Source organism: Lactuca serriola, chromosome 2 (assembly GCF_051521515.1).
Source record: "Lactuca serriola cultivar US96UC23 chromosome 2, Lser_US96UC23_V15, whole genome shotgun sequence".
In the NCBI taxonomy this organism is placed as follows: Eukaryota; Viridiplantae; Streptophyta; class Magnoliopsida; order Asterales; family Asteraceae; genus Lactuca; species Lactuca serriola.
In genome coordinates, this window is record NC_136409.1 from 101790369 (window position 1) to 101806640 (window position 16272).

General features: G+C 31.3%; 2 protein-coding genes across 3 annotated transcripts; both read right to left on the reverse strand.

Annotated features, from left to right (window-relative positions):
* Positions 1-421: 421 nt before the first annotated feature.
* Positions 422-3535, reverse strand: LOC145086561 (receptor-like protein EIX1). Its single transcript, XM_079024368.1, has one exon. The coding sequence runs from the start codon at positions 3505-3507 to the stop codon at positions 610-612; it is 2898 nt and encodes a 965-aa protein (XP_078880494.1). The 5' UTR covers positions 3508-3535; the 3' UTR covers positions 422-609.
* Positions 3536-7318: 3783 nt separating this feature from the next.
* LOC145086562 (protein PSK SIMULATOR 3-like) lies at positions 7319-12907 on the reverse strand. 2 transcript variants are annotated; one of them, XM_079024370.1, is made up of 13 exons: positions 12679-12907; positions 11864-12199; positions 11361-11671; positions 11179-11271; positions 10992-11082; positions 10805-10898; positions 10611-10708; positions 10427-10496; positions 10117-10220; positions 9838-9954; positions 9139-9215; positions 8981-9025; positions 7319-7974 (listed from the first exon to the last, which is right to left on the reverse strand). In XM_079024370.1, the coding sequence occupies exons 2-13, from the start codon at positions 12158-12160 to the stop codon at positions 7668-7670; spliced, it is 1704 nt and encodes a 567-aa protein (XP_078880496.1). In that variant the 5' UTR covers positions 12161-12199; positions 12679-12907; the 3' UTR covers positions 7319-7667. The 2 variants fall into 2 exon arrangements, with proteins under 2 accessions (XP_078880496.1, XP_078880495.1); XM_079024369.1 differs by having other exon boundaries at positions 10611-10720.
* Between the last annotated feature and the right edge of the window lie 3365 nt (positions 12908-16272).

Genomic DNA, 16272 nt, shown 5'->3' on the forward strand with positions numbered 1-16272 from the left:
TCGCTAAATAAGGGCCCATTTCCATGATAACAACCAATTTCCTACCGATAGCAACTACATATGAATACCAATCGCAAATCTCTAGAAAATAACGGCAATATTACAAGAAATCGGTTGTGTCACAAACCGATTCTCATTTCTACGTAATCTGTTGGTTATTCCCATTTTTGTCGTGTATTCCATGCTAAAAATCCCTATAAGTTTAACTATTATAATTAGTTTCTTGTAATTAATATATTTAGCAATTTCCCTAGAAAATACCATTTAGCAATTTCCCTAGAAAATACCAACAAATGGAAAAGGACGTCGCTAAATTCAAAAACTAATTAGCGACAGACTAAATCGACAGTTTAATGTATCTACATTCTACTATATGAAATTCTGCGATTGAACATCCATAGCTTATTATGTCGCTATGCTATAAAAAAATTCACTATTTATTAAACTACGTCCTTGTAGAAACTCCATCACTATCTGTTGGTATTGCCATAGCGACGAAATAGCCTGCTCTAGTGCTCTATTCTAGAATTCATACAAGGTAATAGTTTTGTTCAAAACAAAATACATACTAGAATACAAGATATCAAAAGAAGAATTAGATATAGACAACTACGCACGTACAACCCTTTGTAATTTTACAACAAACACAACTACATTCACATAAACCTGATCTTTGAAGCTATCAAGAAAGTGAAAGAAAGCATGTCTTCCACGATTGTTGACAAGTAAAGCACCACATGCTATCCAGAATCCAGTAGCAAAACCAGTGACCCCACCAATATAAAACCATCTCCAAAGTTCAGATATTCCATTCCCACCACCTTCACTCTCACCTATAACAGGTGGTACTTCCAATTCTTCATCTCCAGGGCAAATTTTTGTAATGGGAGGTCCACATAATTCTTTGTTTCCATTGTATCTTGAAGGTTCGAAAGACTGAAGTTGAGTGCTAGATGGGATTCTCCCTGACAAATTATTGAATGACACGTCTAAATAACTCAATAAAGTCATTTGAGACATGCTTATTGGTATCCCTCCTGAAAAATTGTTTCTAGATAAATCCAAAGTTAAAAGTTTTTTCATCTCACCAATTTTCCATGGGATCTCTCCACACAAAGCGTTATGTGATAGGTTTAGAGCAAGTAGTTCAAAAAGATTGGTCACTTCATATGGGATTTGTCCTGTTAAATTGTTGCTTGACAAGTCGATGCTCTTCAACAATCGTAGGTTATTGATAAATTCACGTTCGTCTCCTTGCCACTTAATCATTGCATTGTCAACATACCTTCCATTGTATGCAAGATTAACAACACCTGTTGTGTTCTTAGTACTTGAATATTTTTGTATATTTTGTTTCTCTGAGAACCCTTCTTGAACCATGCTTGTGAGATTATCCAAACATGAGGGGATGATTCCATGAAGATTATTCATTGACATGTCTAGAACTTGAAGATATGCTAATTGACATAATTGTGAAGGTATGGTTCCAAAGAAGTTGTTTGATCTTAGGATGAGAACATACAAGCCCGATAAATTCTCCCCAATCCAAATAGGCACATTACCTGAAAACTTGTTGACACCCAAATTTAACGAGGTTAAACTTGTGCAATTCTTTAAAGACAAAGGCAGTTCTCCAGAGAAGTCGTTGTTGTATAAATACAACACCTCAAGTTTGAACAAAGATTCAATGGAGGTAGGAAGCCTTCCAAACAAATTGTTGTATCCTAAATTAAGAACTTTTAGTTCTTTGAAGTGCCACAAACAATCTGGAAGTTGTCCGGCTAGAAAGTTGTGAGATAGGTCAAGAAACTCCAAATACCCATGGACAAGTTGGCACAAAAAAGAGATTCCTCCAAAGAATTTGTTTTTGGAAAGATTTAATGATTTCAAAGTTGAAGGGAAATTCGGTATTGGACCATAAAATCTATTGGAACTCAAATCTATCACTGGATTATCATCAAAACTTGATAATAAATCTGGTACTTTCCCACTGATGTTGTTGGAAGAGAGATTCAAATGATGTAATCGAGAAGGCCACATGTTCCAAAACTCCAGAGGAATTGTGTCTGAAATTCCCGTATTGGAAATATCAAGATTGGTAAGATTTTTCAGTGTTTGAATCCATTTGGGGAAACGAGGCCCTAACTTGCAAGAGCTCAGATCAATATGCTCTACATAAGAAAGGCTTGAAATGTTATCTGTGGAAGGAACTCCATCGAGTGAGTTTCTTGAAAGATCTATAAAAAAAATCTTCGAATTTCCAATCTTTTCAGAGATACCACCTCTAAGATAATTGAAAGAGACGTCAACGATTCCAAGCATGGGTAGTTCCCACAATTTCTCACTTATAGTTCCGTTTAATTGATTTTCAGATAGGTACAAAAATTCTAAGGAAGAAAAGTTTTGGATATCATCAGATAGTGACCCTGTAAAATGGCTTCTTGAAGCATATAGCCATGCTAATGTAAGGGATGAGCATCCAGACAAGTTTTTGAGAAAATCAGGAAATTTTATCACAGCAGAATTGTTCTCGAGTTTCAAAACTTCCAAATTAGAGAGGTTACCAAGATATTTGGGTATCCCATCTAACATGTTGTAAGATAGATCAAGCTCAAAAAGGCTATTGCTAGTTAATGAGAACAACCAATGATACATGGAAGAGTTGAGACTGTTGTTTCCAAGATCAAGGAAAACAATCGATGAAGAAGAGTTAACAAATGAAGAATATGGATACATGACCTTAGAGAGCTCACATCCCCTTAAACTTAAATATGATAGATTTCGGAAACTCGAAATCACATTTACCCAATGGTTTGCTTTATCTAATGAAATCCCATCCATATTAAGTGTTCGCAAACCAGATAAATGAGACAACCACTTTATGTTTTCAACTCTACACCTTCCAACAAATTCAAGAGAAAGCACTTCTAAGTTTGTGAGGTTTCCCAACTCTAAAGGAATGATTCCATAAAGGGAGAGATATGAAAGGTCAAGGAAACTTAATTCGGTCAATGAACCAATCGATCTAGGAATGGTTCCATTAAGATTATTGCCAGCGAGATTAAGGTAACGTAGTAGAGTCATGGAACCAATGAACGTGGGAATTGTTCCATAAAGATAATTTTGGGAAAGATCAAGATGATTTAAATAGGTTAAGTTCAGCAGTGAATGGCTAATCTTACCTACAAGACCACTCGATCCAACTTCAAGCATTGTGACATGGCCCGTTTGGGTATTGCATGTCACCCCACGCCATCTGCAGCAGTCATCTTCTTCATCTCTCCATGTGGAGAAAAAGACATCGGTGTCTTGAAGGTGTGATTTGAAATTAAGAAGAGCATGCCTCTCGTCATCAGAACATTTTTTGATAGCACCATTAGCATCATCTTCTTCTCCTCCAACTGCTATATTTTGGTTGGTAGTTGTAGCCTCAAGGTGTAGCAAGACAAGTGAAAAGATTATAAAAACACATGGATGCGTAATGTAAAAGTGAATCTTGGCGATCATTGTTTTATCTTGTTCCACTAGGTTTTTTTGGATTAATGCATACATGAAGATGCACAGAAAAAGGTTTTGTATAATGGCAACTGTGAAATTGAATTAGTCAAGTGGTTGGACTAAAATCGGTTTCCTATTTGTTAGTCAACATTTTTAAAAAACAAAAATAAAATATTGTGCAGTCAATTGAGACTACATTTATATCATACCAATAAACTAAAAAATTGGTTTTGAAAGATGAAAATCGTTACCTGTGAGATTTTTTGGTCCTATTGACATGATATAAAGAGTAATTTATTTAATTGGTCTCAAAGTTTAAGAATTTTTTACCTTTTAAAACTTCTAACTTTTTTTATATAATTTTAACTTCTCTCCGTTACTCTCAGTAATTGTCGTATTGATACTTCAAGATTCTATGCTAAATAGTAGATATTATGAATGATGAAAACATATTAAAATATTCATAAGTGATAACTCAACATATTTTAGTGTAATTATTATTAACAGTGAGATAGGCCGAGTACTATTTACTAATCGAGCTTGAAAGTGCGTGGTGTACAGTTGGTGTGATAAATGTGAACTCAGGAGTATGGGGTCCAACGGCAACGCCCCTGGATGCAGTGTTCCAAGGGGTTGCAGCCCCTTGGCGGTGTCTAGGGACATCGCCCTCAAACCTAAATTGATTTTTATATCAAGTGAGACTCCACTCATGCATTTTTCCGCCAAAAACTCATTGACGACATTGTGATGATGTAGGTATCGGTTGTGTCCAATAACTACCATGTTTTGGCACCATTTTTGGTTTAACCGATATTAACCACTTTTTCCTCAAGTATAATACTCGAAATTACATCATAATTTCTCTATCTCTCAAGAACACATCAAGCAAGGTATTATGTACTTTCAATTTGAATTAGGTCTGTAATTCGAATTGGTTTATTTTTGGATTATCTCACTTCTGAATTCTTGTACCCCATGCAAAAGGGACAGATTAAAGATTTCGAAAAGTGTTTGATAAACACGATCGTTGAATCTATCCAAGTTTGTATTTATTGTTATTATGTTCTCTTAATCTCTAACATAAAAAGAATAAAAAAAATATATCTATTCGAATTTTCCTTTGTTCAGATTTATAAATCTATGAATAAAATAACAAGTTATTTATAGTTTAGGGGCCATAAATATAACTTGGAATGTTGGTAGAAGTCATACATGTGAGACATGTAAATTCTACAATTCCATATCTTAAAGATATGATGGTTGTGCACCTATTATTGCATGATCATAAAAGTCAAAAGTATGGTTTTATTATAGAGAAATTAAATATTTTTTTGTCTTTTTACCCATGTAAAATGTTGATAAATATTATATTTTAATAAATATTAATAATATTTTAAGATACTTGTAATCATATCATGTGAATAGGAATATAAGTAGTAAGAAAAATAGGAGGATATTTAATTTCTTTTTATCATATATGTATGAATGTTAAAGAAGGTTACCACTCAAAAAACTATAGATAGATTTTTTCTCTTCATTTTTTAATGCACTACAGCAAAAAAAGACACAAAGTAGAGGTAGTTTTTTTTAGCAAAGTCGTTTGTTTAGCATCCAAAAATATGAGTAATATCTTACATTGAGTTATCAGATTATAAATACAGTTTAGCCTTATATGATTGTAATATCTTTAGTGTTAATAAAATCTCATCTCTTTCGTTCGCTCGTGGATGTATCTCATATTAGACCGAACCACGTTTAATAGTGTATTATGATTTTATAATTTTCCGTTTGCAGTTTTTTAGTAGTTATTATTCTGTGTGTGTTATGGAAATCATTTATCATTTCAAAATATTTGTAGAATTAAAAAAATATTTTTTTTTAAAATGAATTCAGCAAAAATATTTTATATATTTCAAAGTTAATATTAAAAAAGATTTTTTTTCCAAAAAACTATATTATTTGATGCATATTCATATTTTTTGTATGCATGTTTTTTAAGAAATGTGTATATTCACACGAATTTTTTTTTTCAAACAAGATTTTGGAATCTCTTAGATGTAGCAAAGGATGATTTTTTTTTTTAAATATTGTACAGAAAAAAGATCTCAAATTGCTAGTGTTTTATAGTTTTCACTATAACTCATATATATATATATATATATATATATATATATATATATATATATATATATATATATATATATATGTTCAGGTTCATTTGAGACCATTCTAATTTTGTAAGACCGTGAGACCAAATCTAAAAATTAATTTAAAATGCAAAATAAATGGAAAAATCCAAAAAAAAAAAATTAAATATTATTTTCGGAACTTGAATTAACTAAAAAAAATAAAAAAAAATCTCATTTTTTTAAAAAATACGTGAAATATTCTAATAGAATATTACACTAACATATTATAAAAAATAATTTTAAAATGCAAAATAAATGGAAAAATCTAAAAATTCTTTTTTTTAATATTATTTTCGGAACTTGAATTAACTAAAAAAAATAAAAAATAAATAAATAAATAAAATCCATTTTTTAAGAAATACGTAAAATATTCTAATAGAATACTACATTGTACATATTCTAAAAAATAATTTTAAAATGCAATATAAATGGAAAAATCCAAAAATTCTTTTTTTAAATATTATTGTCGGAACTTGAATTAACTAAAAAAATAAAAAAAAATGCGTCTCATGGTTTCACAAAAAAATGTGTCTCACATGAATTTAACCCTATATATATATATATATATATATATATATATATATATATATATAGAGAGAGAGAGAGAGAGAGAGAGAGAGAGAGATAGAGAAGTTTCGTTGAGACTCAAAATAAAATAAAGATCTTAAGATTCAACATCAACTACATAATTTATAGTTTTATTGTCCTGTGTTTAGTGTTTATAATTTTAAGAGCATGGTATTAACCATTTAACCGTAGTCAACACTTATTACCACATTAAATTAAAAACATAAAAGGTTACTTCCAAGATACATGATAGAATTCTTTAGTACATAATTTATATTTTTATTGTCCTGTGTTTAGTGTTTATAATTTTAAGAGCATGGTATTAATCATTTAACCGTAGTCAACACTTATTACCACATTAAATTAAAAACATAAAAGGTTGCTTCCAAGATACATAATAGAATTCTTTAGTAAACAAAAATAATTTCTTTACTAGTTGCGTATTGTTACAATACATCCGGTGCGATCAATATCGTGTGGTCAATATGACACCATTCCGCGACTTATATGGTTCACTGACACCAGATCTCAGTCGTTAGCAGCCCAAAAATTCACCAACCTTCTCTATAAACTCCACCTTACAGGAACATCACCACCTACATTCACTATTGAAAGACAATTTATGTAGAGCAAAACAAAGAATGGCCGACTTAACCAAATGCTTGTCGACTTGATCATGGATTTTAAGTGGGAGATTTGGTAAACCAAAGAATGGGGTTAAAGTGAGAGGACAGTGGGGTGAGTATGGTGGGATCAACTTTATTTATTATTTTTTATTAAAAATAGTTCGAAATATATAAAAGAAAGTCTAAATTAAATTAAAAATAGCACAAAAATCATCTTACACGCGTTAATGATCAACCTCGAAATTGAAACCAAATGGATAATCAACATCACGAAAAAGGATAAAGATTGAACACACAAACTTTTTGTAAACCCATAGGCTAATCATGTCATTTTGTCTCAAAATATATATCAGATCAAAGCAATGATTTATTTTGTATGTGGAATGTGGATGACCTTGCTATAATTAAATAGATTGTCAAAGTTGCAATATAACCGACTCAAAACAGAATACTATATAATAAATAAATTGATAAAAACACGTTGCTAATAAATACACCTCACTCTATTTACAGCAATAAAAAAATCTAGTTATGCATTATTGCGATAAACTTCACCTTTTTTTCTCTTTACACAACTTTTTTTACATACATATTCATATCCACCATTAGATGAACACCCCCCCCCCCCTCCCAACCACAACAAACATAACTAGAATGCTCATGGAACCCCTTATAAGCTCATCTTCATGGCTCATGCATACAAACCCTTGTGTCTATTTACACATACAAACTAAATTTCATTCTCATGTCCCAAATCAAAGTCAACATCCACAAGACCATTAGTACTTTATTCACTTCCTTCTATGCACTTCACAATAGTAGCATCTTTTTGCTCTAAAACAAGGTCATCTGAGCTTGAAATAGGCAACACATGTGAAGCTTCTTGTGATGGTTTCTGATTTTGATCTTTTGGGGACTCTGTATTTGACTGCATTTCATCCACATTTGCAGTTATCTTGGATCGGTTTATCAAATGGTTGAGCCACAACAACATATCAACAATATAAAACTCGGTTTGTCCTTTGTTTGCATGGTTAAATGTTTCAATCCGGTTTATATCATTTAGCCCGTTTGGTTTACGCCCTCCTCCCGGACTGCATAAGGAATAAACTTGTTTCATATTTCAACCCGTGTGGATTTTTGTAGTTTCAATAGGGTGAAATGCAAGAAAAGGCAATGTACTTTCTTTGATTTTTTTATTATAGCATCATACCTTCATTTCTTCCTATTACAACGGTGTTCTATGAAAAATCTATCCAATTGTACCAAAGTTATCTAAATGGAAACAGATTTTTACATATAATTGTTGTAGATTTTTAAAGTATAGTATGTTAATAAGAAAAATATTAAAAGTACAATGTTTTAATAAGAAAAAGATTGACCGAACTTCATACAGAACATACCAGTTTCATCTTTTAACCCATGTGGCTTTTCATAACTTCACACGGTTATAAACAAGAAAAGGCAATGTTCTTTCATTGATTTGTTTTTTATAGATTTATAGCATCCTACTTTCATTTCGGCCTATTATAGCATTGTACTTTGAAAAGTCTACCAAATTATAGCAATGCCATTTAAATAGATATCAATTTTTTACTGCTATAATTGTGTATATTTTTCAAGGTATAATGTGCTAATAAGAAAAAAATGTAAAAGTACAATGCTATAATTGGGTAGGTTTTTCGAAGTACAATGCTTTAACAAGAAAAAGATTGAAAGTGCAATGCTCTAATAGAAAGAAATGAAAGTAGGTTTTTTTGAGGGAAAGATAGAAATGAAAGTAGGGTTAAATGCAAGAAATACGCAATTACTTTCATTGAATTGTTGTTACAACATCCTACTTTCATTTCTTTCTATTACAAGTTAAGACATTGTCCTTTGAAAAATCTACCCAGTTATAACAAGGTTAACCAACTAGAAAGCAATTTTCACTGCTATAATTGGGAGGAATTTCCAAAGTACAAATGCTTTAATAAGAAAAATATTGAAAATACAATGCTTTAAAAAAAGAAATGAAATTAGGATGCTAATAAATAAAAATACGTTGTTATTTCTTGCATTTAGCCCTTTCTACTAAGATGGGTTTTCAAAAGAACTCACCCGGTGTCTGCCCACTCTCCAACCCAACCGAAACCATGATGGGCCCTATTAGAAACATGAAGAAAATGAGAAAAAGAGAGTGAAAAACCAATTGATTAAATGGAAAAAAAATAATCATAATAATAATAATAAAGAAAAAGAGGCTGAAATCTCCTTACTTTGCTGTGTTTATGGCCACAGGAGAAAGCCAACAGAGAGTTTTTTCCATTTCGGCTTTAATATCTTGAAGATCAAGCTGAAAAAAAGAACATAAAATAAAATTCTTAATTAGTAGAATCGTTTAAAGGAAACTCGGGTGTGTTTGGGTGGATGGAATGGAATGCCGAAGGTAATGGAATAGGTCATTACATTCCATGATCACATTTGGTTGGTCTGTAGAAATTAAATGAAAGTGTTTATATACATGTAAATACTTTAAAACAATATTCTATATATTATCTAGTAGTTACTATAGAATTTATCATTTTCAAAACTAAAAAATTAAAATAATAAAAGCTTATTAACACCAAAAGAAGAATATAATAAAAAAATATTTTCTAGCTGTTTTTTAAAAAAAGAAAACATTCATTTAATTAAAATCATGTAACAATCAAAAAATATTTATCACTATATATTTTGTAAACAAAAAATCATCATATTACAGTTTTTATTTCATTTCCAAGTTGGAATTAAAAAAACACCACGTGCCTAGAAGATGAAAATTAACAAAATAGAAGGAATCAGATTCCTTCAAGAACAGTCCACTCCATTCCATGACGCAAAACAAACAATTTTATGTCATTCCAACGGAATCAGCCATTCCATTCCTTCTCCAATTCCATCATACCAAACACTACCTAGTAGAAAAGTTAGTGTACCTCTTTTCCAACATGAAATGAAGCTAATTTGGATCGAAAGGATAATTCTATATCTGGTGGTAGACTCTGGTATAACGTGCTTCTTGCAATGGAAGTCATAGGGGTGCTTCTAGAAACCTAATCAAATAACACAAAATCATGAACCCAAAATAAATAAGTCTTTCTTTTTGACTTAATACAGAAAGTCAGGATATTGAGTTGTTTCCACAATAAGTCATTTTCTCATTATTATAATTTATCCAAACATCACTTGATGTCAAAAAATTGAAAGCAACTCACAATCGAGTCAATTTGAAGGACAATATTAGCATAATGTAATGCAAGTCCAGCTGGCCCGAGTTTATGCTGCATGTTTGGACATCCACTTAATGATACATCATCATCTGCAATCATCAACAACTCAAATCCATGAATATAAAACATAAAAATATTAACATTTTATCAAACTACGACTTTTTCATTTGAAAATCCATTATATATGAAAGATTTTATGTCATGATTAAGGATATGTTTGGGAAATTGAATAAATGTTATCAACAAAACATTGTGTTGACTATTGAGTATTGACTATTTGCCAATGTTGACATACATGCGGATTCGAAGACATTTTTGATTTGCCTATTTAGATAGATGACAGTATCTACAAGCTTTTCCATAACCTGTATCACATAAATACATATTAAACTCACTCCATCAATATATCTGAATTTTCAACTAAAAATTTTCCATTTCAAAGTAGAAATCAATAATGGAAATCATGAAAAAAAACGTACATCTTCCATACTCCTAGACCAAAGTGACTTTTTCTTTAGAAGTTTTACTTGCTTCCTTTGGTCTTTTAGTTCTTGCTTAAGAAACATAAGCTCGTGACCTGAAAATGACTCTGTAGATTTAACGTGTCATAAAATATTTCATAAACTATTATAAAAACTTTATCAAGTATACAAAAAACACATAGATAAATCACCTTTTGAAACTGGACTAGAATTAGTCCCTTCTAGATTCTTCTGTTGATCTTCTTGCTCTAGTTTGTCCAATACACTTAACTCCCTATACAAGTCCTGAACCACAAAGAGTGTTCAGTTATCACTTAAGTATAAATGACTATTTTATCCTTACATTTAAAAAACAAAATTCACCAATAGGATGCTTACAGCTGTATGTTGAACCAAGGTCAACAATTGCTCCATCACTACTTCTGGATCCCCTTTCAATTGCTTAGCACGTGTGAGTCCCCTGTTTTGTCTACACACCAAAACAATTATTTATCAAATGAAAACCACATAGCATTTAATAACAAAATATATACGTCATAAAAGAAAAAAAAAATGCACAACTTACTTCTCAAAATAAACATCCAAATTATGCCACTGAGGATCTTTACATCGATTTCCAAAACGAACCACTTCTCCACTAAATATTTTCAACTCACCCCTAAAAAATCCAAATATCCAATCAACAAAAATAAATTAGCTCATGGATCATGGATCATGGAAAAAGGAACGATTTTAATTTCTATGAACCTTTTATCAGCAGCAACTGTTCTTAAAAGCTCATCAATATCTTTAGATACTAAATTTTGCACGCCTTCAGAAATAAACACTACTTCTTTTAAATGTCGTATACTTTGATTTGAGAGAAAATTCATAAGACTCGAACCCTTCATAATCGTATTTGCAACCTCAAAAGACAAAATAGAAAGTTCATTGCCTTTTGTTATGGGCCCCGTTACAAAAGCACTCCTGGAATTTAAATTTGTGACACTGCTTCCAAGAGTGTCCAATACACCAACAGCTTTTTCTATCCCTAAGCTACCAGCTTTACGTGCACTCACCTGAAAACATTAAGCAAAATATAAATTTTTTGATACTTTACTAATGAAAAAGGTAAAAATGGCAACACCAAATAATTCATATATATGTTTTTGCAAAAGGGTTATTCTTCTAGTAATTGGGCCCACACTATTCTACCCTAAAAGCATCATATGAGATGAAAAAAAAGTAGCCAATGTGAAAATTTTACATACCCTGAATCTTCTTGATTTTGATTTTTCGGATAAAGTCATGGGGAAGCGAGGTATTCCATCATAAAAGTCATCCTCATTGACATTATATTCGGACACGTTTGTTTTGGGAGTAGAAACGGGTTCTTTTGTTTGTTTTTTTTCAAGAGTGGAACTATGAGTGCTCATTCTTGAAGGAGTCTTGTCTCCTTGAAAATGTGATTGTTTCAACTCATGTGGTTGTATACCCGAACTATGATGTCCATGTGCATGTGATGACCCCTTTTTAGTGTTTGAACTCTTTGAAGAACGAGCTCCCATATCTTTAGTGAATCCAAAAAAAGACTCGGGAAATCTAAGCTGAAAAAAAAACATTAGGGTGTCATATGAACATTCACTAAAATGGTGTAGAAGTTAGAGGTATACATTGAAAGACAATATTATTCAAACCAAATGATCTTTGTAACAAATTCAAGAGAAGCAATAGATACATAACACAGCAAGTACTACCCTTAGTTTTTTGGTGTAGAAGTTAACTGCAAGAACATTGAATTTGTGTTGTAGTTGTAGCAAAATAGATGTTTAGAAACTTTCCTTACATAATTTAAAAATCATTACAAAAGTTAAAAGGAATGTAGACATACAGTCAAGATGTATATCCCATCTTTATGGAACGAACCACGATTTACGCACAAATAATTAAATACCAAGTTACCTAATTATATATCTCAAGTTCATGATTCAACCATCTGAAACGTATTTTATGCGCAAAACCCATAAAAATAAAACAGACTCAAACGCACCCAGATGATAAAATCTTGAGTGAAGGAAATACTTACCCAAAAGAAACAGAGAGATTGTGAAGCTTGTATGAGGAAAAAAGTGAATTCTTGATCAAAATACCGATTGGAAGAAGGGGAACAGACGTACGCTGAGCCAAAAAGAACGATTGCGATCGAAGGTGTCGGAAATGGGGAAGAAGGTGAAGACTGAAAAGGTCAAAGTTCAAGTGCTGAGTTCGTCAAGAGGGAAGGGCTGCGGTGTTCGTCAACGGTTTCAGACTCTTCATGGTCGTATATTAAAATGCCTTTATTGTCCCGCCTCCAGCTTTATTTATTTATTTATTTATTATTTATTTTTATTCGTTGTTCCTTTTTCTGACATTTTGTTTTTTTCGTCGTGTACTTTAACACCCAACCCAATATGATGGAATTTTTGTAAAGATCGTTACATCGTTTGAATTGATTTTGAGCTGAATTTAAATTCATTGGGTCGTCAGGACGTCAGGTCGATATTGAACTTTACTTTGTTTGGATTCTTAAGAAAATTTACATGTCGGATATTTTTGTTTACACCCTATAAATTAAGCAAACGTTTATTAAGTTAGTGTGAAACACCATATTTCAAGGTCATGTGACTATCATATTTAGAAAACAACACGTTATGGTGATTATGGTGAACTTAAAACTATTTTTTAATACTTAATACATATTTATATTATGTATCATAATACTATTTGATATAATGACATATCTGGTCTCTAGACTTAAATATTTATAGTATGATGGATATGATAATTGTTCTTAACTTAAAGGTCTATATTTATATGGTTTCAAACTCTTTTTCATAAACTGGTACACTTAATAATACAATGCTGACACTTATAAATCATCACAAGGAAAATGAGATTTCTTCATTTATGTGCGAACTCCCTATATAACACCATGATCATGTGTGTTAAAGACATCAACTTTCTACATCAAAAATCAAAAAACACTGGGAAGAAAAGAATCACTACATGACATCATCCTCATCAAAGTTCACATTTCCAAGTAAGTACTTTTCACTCTTAATGAAACTATTTGTGGCTATGCCCGATTCTATCTATATGTGGTATCAAAGAAATGTTTAATTATCTTAAGTTCAACATTATATAATGCATACTTAAGTTTCTCTTCTTTATGAAAATGATGCTGATAAAATGTAAATTTTTCATAAATTTGTAATCTATTCACGTATCTAAAATTCTTTATTTTTCTTCGCTAATTTTCAAGTTTCAATTTTGTTTTATTACAATGCTTCATGTGTTGGTTTACAAAGTTGTTATATGTTATTAGTTGATCATAACCATAAGGGAGTTTATGTAATTTTGTTATAGAAAGTTGTTGTGGTAGTTATTTACCTTGTAGTTTGTATATAAGCTTTGTAATTAAATCATTTTCATTAATGAGAAATTCATTTCACAACTTTCTTTCTCTCATCACTCATTTTATTACAATCTAACATGGTATCAGACATGTAACGATTATGTTCATCAATCTTCATAATTTTTCTTTTAAATTCTTGTTCATCATGCCTAATTCTTCAACAAATGAATTAATTACTTCTTCGATCGATGTATCTAGTCCTTTCTTCATTGGATCTTCAGACACTCTGCATTATGTTCTTGTTTCAAATGTCTTCACCGGTGTTGGATTCAACTCTTGGAAGCGATCGATGGTTATCTCCTTGTTTGCGAAGAACAAGATCATATTTGTTGATGGAACAATTATTCCACCTCTCTCAAATTCTTCCACATATCCCAATTGGTTTTGTACAAATTCAATGGTTATCAGTTGGCTCTTAAACTATGTTTCAAAAACAATCGTTGATAGTCTTCTATTTCATACCACTGCAAAAGAAATTTCACAAGAACTACATCAATGATTTGAACAATCTGATGGTGCTCTCATTTATCAAATGCAACAACAGTTGTATTCTCTATCTCAAGGTGTTAATGATTTCTCTTCCTATTTCAGTAAATTCACAAAACTTATGGGATGAAATTCATATGATTCAATCCATTCCTAGTTGTACTTGTGGTGCTTCTTTTGCAATTCACAAGTTCTTTGAAGATCAACGCCTAATTCAATTACTTATGGGACCTGATGAATCATACAAAATCATACGTGGGCAAATTTTGATGATGAAACCTTTACCATCTGTTTTAACTGCTTATTCTTTGATTATACAAGAAGAACGCCAACGAGGAATCAATATTTCTTCAAATCTCTCGAATGATGCAATTGCTATGCAAAGCTCATCAAATTCCTTTCGCAAATTGGTCACCTGCAATCATTGCAAGAAATCAGGGCACACAGAGGCTCAATGTTATCGACTTAATAGATTCCATTCGAACTTCAAATTCACGAAGAGCAAGAAAGATAAAACGAAATATACAGTTCAGAATGTTGCTTCTAATGATTCCCCACCTATTTCATAAGATCAATAAAATCAACTGATTCAGTTGCTGAACACGAATTCTCTTTCAATTCTTGGTTCATCTTCTCGGTCAAATCTTTCAATTGTCAGTGGAGTTATGCAAGATGAAGGTAATCCATTTGATTTTAACACATTTTGTTGCTAATGTTTACAAATCATCATATCTATTACATGAACATGTTTCTTGGATTGTCAATTCTGGTGCTAGTCACCATATTTGCTCTAATCGATGTAAATTTCATAGCCATATTTTCTTGGTCTTCCTAATGGGAATGATACTATTATTTCTTATATTGTTAATGTTCAATTAAACAAAACTATCACTCTTCAAAATGTTCTTTATGTTCCCTCTGTCAAGTACAACCTTGTTTCTATGCCCAAACTAGTTTCCCAACTTCATACATTTATTCTTTTTACTGATGAACATTATATGTTGCAAGACCCTTCAGTGAAGGATAAATTTGCTCTTGCTTCTTTTGGCCAAAGGATTAGAGACTTTTATGTCTTTGATCATCATTTCATTCAAAACAATCTTTCTTATAGTTTTTTTGTAATAAATAAATTGAACTTTCATTCTTTCAATGTAATGCATAAACATTCCAATGTCATGTTGTGGCATAACAGATTAGGACATTTACATGTTCAAAAACTTCATTATATGTCTCTTGTTGATTGTAATCATGATTCATCTGTTGATTATTGTTCTATTTGTTTCAAATCAAAACAACATAGAAGTCCTTTTCCAAATAGCATATCTACTACAAACAATTTGTTTGAACGTATACATGTTGATGTTTGGGGACCTTAGAAAACTTTATCTCATGATGTATATAAGTTTTTCCTTACCATTTGTTGATGATTTTAGTCGACATACATGCATACACATGTTAACTCATAAAGGGTATGTTTTTACTCTCATCAAATCTTTTGTCACTTATGTTCAAACACAATACCAAAAGACAATGAAAATTATTAGAACATATAATGCTCTAGAACTTGATTATAGTAATGAAGGGGTCAAAATTTTCCAAGAAAAACGTATTCAACATAAAAAATCGACAACATATACGCCATAACAAAATGGAACTTTTGAAAGAAAGCATCGACACATCTTGGTGGTTGCTAGATCTTTATATTGTCAATATGGAGTGGGTAATGCTTATTGGAATGAG

What these genes read in the sequence shown, in the direction of transcription:
- LOC145086562 (XM_079024369.1), bottom strand. Translation starts at nt 12,160, where the DNA reads ATGGGAGCTCGTTCTTCAAAGAGTTCAAACACTAAAAAGGGGTCATCA. An exon ending in CCTTGGTTCAACATACAGCT is followed by an intron (nt 10,899 to 10,991) that starts GTAAGCATCCTA and finishes TTTGTGGTTCAG; the next exon opens with GACTTGTATAGGGAGTTAAG. An exon ending in GGTCTAGGAGTATGGAAGAT is followed by an intron (nt 10,497 to 10,610) that starts GTACGTTTTTTT and finishes TATGTGATACAG; the next exon opens with GTTATGGAAAAGCTTGTAGA.
- LOC145086561 (XM_079024368.1), bottom strand. Translation starts at nt 3,507, where the DNA reads ATGATCGCCAAGATTCACTTTTACATTACGCATCCATGTGTTTTTATA.